The 10,345-nt window shown below is 37.3% G+C and overlaps 1 protein-coding gene across 1 annotated transcript in view; it reads right to left on the bottom strand.

The window, feature by feature from the left end:
* Window positions 1-2,775: 2,775 nt before the first annotated feature.
* The window catches only part of LOC103202550 (cell surface glycoprotein CD200 receptor 1-like), a 97,566-nt gene continuing 89,996 nt past the window's right edge, over window positions 2,776-10,345 (bottom strand). The window contains exon 5 of the mRNA XM_007947448.1: window positions 2,776-2,933. Within this exon, the coding sequence (XP_007945639.1) occupies window positions 2,776-2,933 (158 nt within the window). The remainder of the gene's footprint in view (window positions 2,934-10,345) is intronic.

The following is a 10,345-nucleotide window of genomic DNA, read 5'->3' on the forward strand; positions in this document are numbered from 1 at the left end:
TAGTACCTAAAGCACTTGACTGTTAACCAGAAGGCTGGCGGTTCAAACCCACCAGCCACTCCTCGGAAGGAAGATGGGGCAATCTACTTCTGTAGTGTTACTGCCTTGGAAACCCAAGGAGCGGTCGCTATGAGTCAGGTCCGACTCGACAGCAAACAACAACAACAGAGACCAGTTGCATTCCTTTGCTCCTGATTGCATCAGTCCAACCTCTGCTCCATTGTCAGATCCTGATTCTGACCCCCTTGCTTCACTCTAGATCACTTTTAATTATAATGGACCCAGCAGGATAGATCCTCAAGTTATTCATACCTACAAAGTCCCTTTTGCCATATGAGGTAATATTGTCACAGATTCCAGGGATTACGACGTTGAGGCCCGTTATTTTGTCTACTACAATGGGTATTCAGTTCTTACTGCCACTTACTTTCACCTCTGAAGAATCTGGCTAATCATTTAAACAAATTACAAATAAACATCTATCCTTTACTTGCCACACATCTACTGTCAGACTAACCAGAAACGGTCTTCATATAGCTAGTTGATATATGTCCAGATATTTTTGGGAAAAAAAAAATCCTCTGTGTGCTAAGAATTTCCAGCGCCAAAGCAAAATTCTCCAGGAAGAGGAAGAAAAAAATTGCAGACAGGAAAAAAAATTTAAACTATGCACTTTTTTTCCCTTTAAGTTAGAAGTTCTATCTTCCATTTTGCCCACCGTTAAGATATTTTTGTCCCTTCTCGTTCCCAGCTTTATTTCCAGTGAATTATTTAAGACAGTGATTCTGTGCCTTGAGGGCACAGAATACTTGAGGTTATAAGCCATGTGACAATCAGTAGACTATGATAAAAATGACTTCTCGTCCATCTGTTATTATACTAAATTTGGGTAAAATCAGTAAAGAAATGGTTTTTGAAATATAACACTGGTTTACACCACCAAAGATGGGGCAATCTACTTCCGTAGTGATACTGCCTCGGAAACCCAAGGAGGGGTCGCTATGAGTCGGGTCCAACTCGAGGGCACATAAAAACAACAACACCACACCACCAAAAACCAAAAATCCAAGCCCATTGCCATCCAGTGGGATCAGTCTCATAGCGACCTCTCTTTGGGTTTCCAAGGCGGTATCACTACGGAAGTCGATTGCCCAACCTTCCTTCCGAGGAGTGGCTGGAGGGTTTGAAGAGGTTAAAAATAAGTAGTGGTTAAGACGATGGGTTTTAACAACATGTAGCCCAATATGGAGTCTCAGCTGTGTAATTACTAGTGTACTGATGCTGGCAAGTTTCTCAATCAAGTCTGTAACCTGCTTTTCTCACGTAAGATTGTATGTGTTTTCTCTGTCGTCAGAAAACTTCATGCTTTTGTTTTGTTTTGTTTTAGTTTTGTTTTTTAATGCCTACTCAATGATATACCAAAAAACAAAAAGCACAGAATGGTTAAATGGCCTGCCTAAGGTTTTGAAGTGTCTTGGCGGCACTGCGGAGAGTAAAACTCAGGTTTCTTGTTTGTTAGCCCTATATTCTTTCCACTCAACCCCTCTGAGTAGATATTTCAGGCAACAGCATTCAGACACACATTTCCATGAACTTACCTGAGGTCAGTCACCTGGTCAACAATAGCATGAGTCAAGTGAATGGTGTTAAAAACCAGAGAATTCAAACAGTAGATTTGGCAAGATGAGTTTCTCTCTCCACATTTTTATCTCCCCTAGCCCATACCCCCTTTACCTCTTAGGGAGAGTGAGTATTTGGAAGAACAGTAGAGGGACAAAAAGTGAATTAGCATAACCATCTGCCAAAGAAGCACCATGAAAGTCAATACAAGAGAAAAATGTCTCTGTCTAGTAAATGCTCTTCTCTGAAAAAAATCTGTGGGCCCCAAATTCTCCTTAGCTGTAGACCTTGGCAGAGAGACCCAAGGAGTTCAACAGAGGAGTGAGAAAGCATTAAAAGAAAAGTGTATTTTAAGCAAAAAACCAAGTGTTTACTGCTCTTCCAACTCCTCTCCAACAATACCAATTAAGAATAAGTATGTATGAGAGGAAAGAAGCAATATAATGCTGGTTAACATTAGAGTAGCAAAAAAGAAAGGTAACCCACTGAGCGGAACTTGTTGCCGAAAGGTTGATCTGACTCATAGCAACCCTATAGGTATCTGTAAACCTGTAAATTAGAGTTTATGCCATAATTAAGTAGTGTCCCAAAATTTAGAAATCTGCCCATACATCCTTGTTGAACTAAACTTCTTCCAGGCAGCTGTATTTCTTTGTCTGGAATATCAGATTCAGATTTAGCCACAAAACGAAATCAGTTATGAAGAAGCTGTTGCAGTCTTGTGCTTGAGACCCTTCCTCGTTACCGAGAAGCTGTGTATGAATCTTGCATATTTACTGTTCAGACTATGCAGATGTTGATTCCTGATCCCTTGTTGTCTGGATCCTCTGTTTGCCAGTACCATTTCCTGCTCCTTCACCTGTTGGCTGCTTAGAACTCTAGTACCTGCCTGCCACTTTTACGTGTGCTGAATTTTTTGGATATATATCTTGTAAAAATTAGTCAATAGTTATTTACCTTGGTATCTTTACTTTGAGTAGCCTCTCTAGCTTAGACATCTGGCCTGACTTACTTTTCCATACAGACACACACACAGATGTGCACACACACATACATAGACACAAATACTTGCAAACATACTACTTAAACTTTTAGTCCCAGTTCCCTCAATCTACTCTGTCTTACTGCTACTCAAGTACTAAAAATGTGACAACTTCACAAAAGTGGAAGAGCAATAGTCTGAAGAATTTCGAGGGACTCAAAGGCTCCCAAGGTTGTACGGAGTCCATATTCAGCTATTGCACTCCTGCAAAATGCACATCTTCCCACACTAAAGAACTGAAATTTCCCAGGAGCCTTAGCATCCATCTGCACTGTGGAGGTAAAATCAGTGTTCCACTCTTTATCCACAAGAGTCTACTCTTTTGTTTACTTCCTCTGTGCCCCCAAGAAAATATGGTTAGAGGTTCAAATCAAATCTATTATAGCAGAAGAGCTAATCCAACACATGATGGCTTTAAATGGTTACTCATCTGGTCATGTGCTAAATCTCTATTTCCCAATTCACCTTCCAGTAATCTTCCTTGACCCATGCTCTGATAATTCAGCTGAAATCCTGGATCTTCCTCCTTCACAATCATGAAATGGCCTGACCAGTAACTTTAAAAAAAAATCTCACAAAATGTGTGTTTTTAGTTTCTGTATCCTACCATTACATTCATATTTACCTTGAAAATTTTCCTTCAAAGCTTATTTAAAAAAAAATATATCAATGAGAGTTAGGCATTACTTTCCAATATATTTACAGATTATGAAAAAAGAAAAATTTAGAAATAGATGTCTGAAAATAAAATAAGTGTGTAATAGCAAATAAAAAAGCAAAATCAGAGCAGAGGAATTAGTAACTATATTTTATATTTTGTTACATATAAATTTTAGACCTCATTGGCCACATCAATAGTACGTAACATTTGTCAAGCCCTTAGCTTCACAGCCAGATATTGTTCTAGGTACTTTATGAATATTACCTCATTTAATATTCTCAAAAATCCTATGAAGTAAATATCATTTTTATCCTCATTTTACAGATGAAGTAACTGAGGCTAGACAGCTTAAGCAACTTACCCAAAGTTACACAGGTAATTAGTGCTGGAGCCAGGATTTAAGCCCAGGAAATCTTGCTACAAAATCTTTCTCTTGGCTATGTGGCTCATGTCTGCTTAGCTATTCAGTTTTTAACTCTGTCTTTTCTCCAGTGCATCTCAAACTCCTAACCATTCTGAAATTTATTCATCTCTTCACTCACTCTTTTTTCCAGGTGGTCATCATTACAAGTTCATACTTCTGTCTGTTTTGTTTAAATTAACAAATCTACCTTTGTCTCCAAGCAACTGTTTACATTAAAGTCATACTCTTCTGCCCCCTGGCGATAATTTGTTGAAATCAATTCTGATGTTTTCATAAATTTATTTAGCAAATTCAATAGCAGCTACATTTAGTGATTTTGATCATAAAGTATGCTAGTATGCTTAAAAATTTCGTGTTTAATTTACATTTTTAGAAACTAGCTAAACTTAACACAAGACTACTAGTGTAGTATAGATATTATGACATTAAGAAGCATTATTGAAAAGGACAATATATTTGAGTTGTAAGGTTGGCTTCAGAAACAGTTAGTGTGCAACTATAGATGGATGAATGAATGGAAGGATAGATAGAAGATGAACTCCATGAAATTTAAAGTGGATTGCTATTGGTTGTGTCTTCTTGGAAGCAAATTCTGAGATGGAATTTACTGTTAAGGAATGTTATTAAGGAGTAAATCTCAGATTATCACTTGTGGAAAAGATTGTGTGGATCATAACAAATTATAGATAACATTTCAAAGAATCGGAATTCCAGAAGACTTAATTGTGCTCATATGGAACCTGTATATAGACCAAGGGGTAGTTGCTCAAACAGAACAAGGGTATACACATGGTTTAAAATTAGGAAAGGTATGTGTCAGGGTTTTATTCATTCACTGCAAATAATCTGAGAAGTTATACTACATGAAGAAGAATGTAGTATCAGAATTGGAAGAAGAGTCATTAACAACCTGTGATAATGAACTTGGTTGCTCAAAGTGAAGAGACTCAAGCTGATTCATCCTTTGCTTAGTTGTTTTTTCACATGCCCTATCATGCTTCCCTTTCTGCTTAGAGCACTTCCTCAATAAATCACTTGCACAAGAATACCTCTCAGCCTTTGCTTCTAGGGAACCTGACTTCAAACAATTGGAATTGGGAATGGTGATGGGAAGTAGTCTTCAAAGATGAGAATCCTCAAATTGTATTCCTTGCTGGTTTGACAGCAATGAAGACTCCATCACTGTTGCTGATGGAGTATTGACAGTCCCTGACATGCCTTAAGAGCCCTGGTAGCACAGTGGATAAGCACATAGCTGCTAAACGAAAGGTCAGTAGTTCAGAAACACCAGCCACTCTGTAGTAGAAAGATGTGGTAATCTCATTCCATAAAGATTTACAACCTTTCAAACCCTATGGGACAGTATTACTCTTTCCTATAGGGTTGCAATAGCATGGAATCAACTCAACAGCAGTAGAGCATCGACAGTGCAACTTGGTTGGGATACAGGTGGGAAAGGCTGCATTACCTTGTTCACTGTCAGAGGCATTAGGCAAATTTGACCATGAAACCATGGGTTGAGTAGCTGTTTCTAAGCACCATATATCCATAGAGTCAGAAATGAAATATCCAGATTTAATAAACAGCAATTTAAGGAAAATTATGAAAGTCAGAGGACCATCTCAGGCACATTTAAAGAGACAATCATCTCCTGCTGGCAGAAGGAAGACAAGACTTAACTGTAAGAGTGACAAAATTCTAAAGGCTGAATTCTTGTGCTCAGCAAGTCTTCTATGCCAAAGTCAGGCTAGGAGGACTGGAACTCTGAGAGGTTGGATGAAGATACCCGGATATCCACAGCATCACATCCACAAACCTCTTAACTTCTCTACTAACTTCCAACCAAAAAGGCCTAATTAAATTCTACTTCCTCTCTTTCCTCGTGTTGATTTCCACTGGAATCCTCAGGTCCCTTTAAAGACCCCGAGTAATCTCAATAACAATAAATGCACTAATAAACAGGGATCACCCTGCTATAGCCTTCACTCAACTTCCATAGTTACATAAAAAAGAACCACCAGCGTAATCTTCATAAACTATACACACAACATCACTATTAAAAACTAATCAATTATCCAAATTACTCAAATCAAAATCTATTACCCCACCACCACTTATCAATCACAAAACTATACCAACCTCCATTAACAAACCTAAACATAAAGACCCAGATATTTGAATTTTGTTGTTGTTGTTGTTAGGTGCTGTTGAGTCGGACCCAACTCATAGCGACCCCTCCTTGAGTTTCCAAGGCAGTATCAATACAGAAGTAGATTGCCCAGCCAACCTTCCGAGGAGTGGCTGGTTTGAACTGCCAGCCTTCTAGTTAGTAATTGGAAAGAGTTTTGATATGCAACACTTTTCTATGACACAGGATTTGATATCCTGGGAAAGATTCAATGTACAGGTTTAATACACTGCTGGTACAGTTTTGGAAGATTGGAAAAACTGATGGCCCACATTAATGAAACAGTGGTACTAGGTTGCTATGATGGACTGAGATCAAAAGGCTCAAAAAAATGAGTGTGAAAGAATGGTTCCACTCTGTGTGAATAGAAAACTGACCAGCTGATTGTGTTTCTCCAAGTCTAGAGGATAGTCAGTTTTCCCAGGGTTATTAGGAACGCATTGTCATCTGGAACATTAATATGGCTCAGAATCTCAATGGTGGCTGTCCTTTGAGGTCTAATTACTGACATGAGAAGATGCTGTTACAGAGCTGGGCTCCCTATAGCAATGAGGAAACTAGGATCTCAGAGCAGCAGAGGCCAGGTCTGAGGTTTAACTGTAATACACAGCAAGGTCAGGATGGCAACCACAAAAGCCCCCACAGAGAGCTAACAAACATGGCCAACAGGATATGCTGTTCCTAGGGAGAAGAGATGGTCAGTCAATGAATGTATTTCTTAAAACACAAAATTAAAAATGACAAAGAATGAATGAGCAGATGGCTAAATTCACTGTGTCAAAAGAAAGTCACAAATTCTTGCTTAGTTTCCAAACCTGAGCCAGTTCCCAGACGCAGAACTGAAGGAGAGAGCAGATCATTGTGCGTAAGGACAAGGAGTCAGCAGAGTAAGTGTATAAAATGGTGCAGCACTTCTCAAACTACTGGTTTCAGGACATTCTTTATACTCTTTCACAAAATTATTAAGCACTCCAAGGATCTTTTGTTTATGTGGATTAATTACATCTACTGATTATATTTATCATATTAGAAATTAAAACAGAAATTTTCAAAATATGTATTAATTCATTCATTTAAAATGAACAAAAATAAATCATTATGTGTTAACACAAATAACATATTTTAATGATGAATAACTATTTTTTTAAAAAAATGTAGTCAAATAAATGACTGGTACAAATTTTTACAATTATCTTTACTGTCTGGCTTAATATAAGACAACTGGATTCCCATATCTGTTTCTATATTGAAATTGTTGGAACACGTTGGTTTGGTTGAAGTACGTGAAGAAAAGTCACCTTCGTACAGATATGTAGTTGGAAAGAGGAATATTTAAATGACTTTTTAAGAGAATTGTGGATGTTCTTCTCTGATACTACACCAAAGCTAGACAAATGGTAGTTTCAAAGTGGAATCTGAATCAGAATGTTTCATATTCTTTTAAATTAATATCTTTTGGTTTATTTTGCATTTTGAGAGAATTGTTTATCCAGGGGTAATGAGTGTCATCACTCATTACTCTTTTTGAAAATATTGGATCATTCAGATCTGGAGGCAGGAGTGCATGGGGGGGAAGGACACAGAGAAGAGGTAACTATGGGGAGGAAGTGGGAGGAGACCTGTTGCATTGTGGGAAATTGCAGTCAATGTCATGAGACAAAGTGTATGTGAGCTGCTGTATGGAAAGCGAATTTGCTCTGTAAACTTTCACCCAAATCACAATAAAAATTTTAAAAAGAAAATATTGAATCATTTAATTATCTAAATCTTCTCAATGTTTACACATTTTATTATATACTATAAAAAAAAGATCATATTTATCAACACAATTACCAATATCATTAAAAATAAGTTGAAGGATCTAGGAAGCGTTCAGGCTCATGGTGATGGGTACAAGATTTCCAAAACTCTAATTTTTGACTTGAAAGTTCAAAGTTTATCATTAGCAGTCAATATATAAATTGTTTTTTTGAAAGTACTACATTTATATCATTCACTTTTGAGAAAATGCCTGTCAAATACTTTATTCTAAATAAGCTTAGTTTGAATGTCAAAAATTCTTTCGAGTGAAAATAGTGTTCCATGAAAAAAAAAAAAGCAGCTAGTTCATTCAGCTTACAACTCAATCTGCAATGGCTTTTTCTCAAAATAATCATCATATGTTGGCATCCAGCAGAGTGGCTTTATATGTATTTCTCACTTATTACATAAAATATTTTAAAATATGTATGAGTATTTAATAAAATTGATAATTTTTACTGCTTCATCAGGACATTCTTCCGCCCCCCCTCTGGGTAGCTGGCTGTGGTCAAGAAGTGACTACAACCTTGCTCCTCATCAGCTCTACTTTATACCTGGAAATTCTTACAGAACATACAAATACACTTGTAGAAACATTGTCTGCCAATCCTATACGTGGTTTTGGGCACACTGTCCCTGGATGGACAGACCTAATAGTTCAGCCTGTCCACACATCTATCCACCCGTAGATCAATGTTTGCCCTCACTGACAACGCAGTACTGTATGTGCAAAAGGGTTCATCTTTGCTGTCTGTACCTCCCACACACCGCTCTATGACTTCCTCTTCCTCAATGCCACTGTATTGATTACTTACATTTGGTATATTGCCCTTCTCTTCACCCAAATCAATACTTATCTCTACCTATCTAACAGTGATCCCTCCATCTCCTCCCACCACTCCCCCTTAACCAAAAAAGAAAATTGGATTCCATACATAAACTTTGACTTCTTATAATAACAGACTAATACAATATTTGTCCTTATGTGATTGACTTATTTCAATCAGCATAATGTCCTCTAACTTCATCCACGTAATGCGGTGTTTTGTAGATACTACATTATTCTTTAGAGTTGCATAGTATTCATTGTGTGTATGTACCATAGTTTGTTTATCCATTCTTGTGTTGATAGGCACCTAGCTTGTTTCCATCTTTTGGGTATTGTAAATAATGCTGCAATGAATATGGGTGTGCAGATATCTGTTCTTGTCCTGGCTCTCACTTCTTTAGGATATATACCTAGTAATGGAATGGCTGGGTCAAATGGTATTTCTAATTACAACTTTTTAAGGAATCACCATACTGTTCTCCACAGTGGTTGTGGAATCATTTTACAGTCCCACAAAGTGCCAAACTCCACATTCTCGCCAACATTTGTTATTTTCTGTCTTGTGGAACTTTGCTACTAGTGCTGGGGCAAGATCGTATCTCATTGTGGTTTTGATTTGCATCTCTCTAGTGGCTAATGATTGTGAGCACTTCTTCATATGTTTGTTGGCCACCTGAATATCCTCCTTGATGAAGTGTCTATTCATGTCTTTTCCCCATTTTTTAATGCATTATTTGTCTTTTTGTTGTTGAGGTGCTGGAATTTTCTTTAAGTTCTAGAGATAAGTCCCTTATCAAATATGTCATTGCCAAATATTTTTTCTCAATCTGATGGTTCTCTTTTGACTCTTTTGGAGAAGTCTTTGGAAGAATATAAAAATTTAATTTTTAGAAGGTCTCATTCATCTAGTTTCTCTTCTGCTGTTTGTGCATTTTAGGTTATGCTTGAGAGTCTATTTATGCAATATTTTAGGGCCCCTAAATTTGTCCCTAGATTTTCCTTGAGGAACTTTATAGTTTTAGGCTTCACATTTAAGTCTTCAATCCATCTGGAGTTAGTTTTTGTGTATGGTGTGAGGTACAGATCTTGTTCCATTTTTCTGCAAATGGATATCCAGTTTTGCCAGCACCATTTATTAAACAGACAATCTTTTCCCCCAGCTCTTTGTGAAAGATCAGCTGACCATAGGTCAAGGGATATATTTCTGGGTTCTCAATTCTGTTCCGTAGGTCTGTGTCTGTCATTGTATCAATACCAGGCAGTTTTGACTACTGTAGCTGTATAGTAGGTTTTAAGATCTGGGAGTATGAGGCCTCCTACTTTGTTCTTCTTCAATAGTGCTTTGCTTAGCTGAGGTCTCCTTCCTTTCCATACAGTTAGTGATTGGTTTTTCCATATCCTAAAAGAATGTTGATGGGATATGGATTCAGATTCGATTAAATGTGTACATTGCTTTGGGTAGAATTGATATTTTCACAATGTTCAATCTTCCTATCCACAAGCATGGTATGCTCTTCCATTCATGTAGATCTCTTATGGTTTCTTGAAGTAGTCTTTTATAGTTTTCTTCGTACAGGTCTTGTGTCCCTGGTAAGATTTATTCCCAAGTATTTTATTTATTTATTTTTTTGGGGGGGAGTAGTTATCATAAATGGTATTGATTTCCTTATTTCTTTTTCATCAATTTCTTTGCTGGTGTAGAGGAATCCAACTGATTTTTGTATGTTGATCTTGTATCCTGCTATTATGCTAAATCTGTCAATTAGTTCCAGTAGATTTTT

The sequence above is a fragment of the Orycteropus afer genome, unplaced genomic scaffold (genome assembly GCF_000298275.1).
Source record: "Orycteropus afer afer isolate SDZICR_OR568_19922 unplaced genomic scaffold, OryAfe1.0 scaffold00184, whole genome shotgun sequence".
NCBI lineage: Eukaryota > Metazoa > Chordata > Mammalia > Tubulidentata > Orycteropodidae > Orycteropus > Orycteropus afer.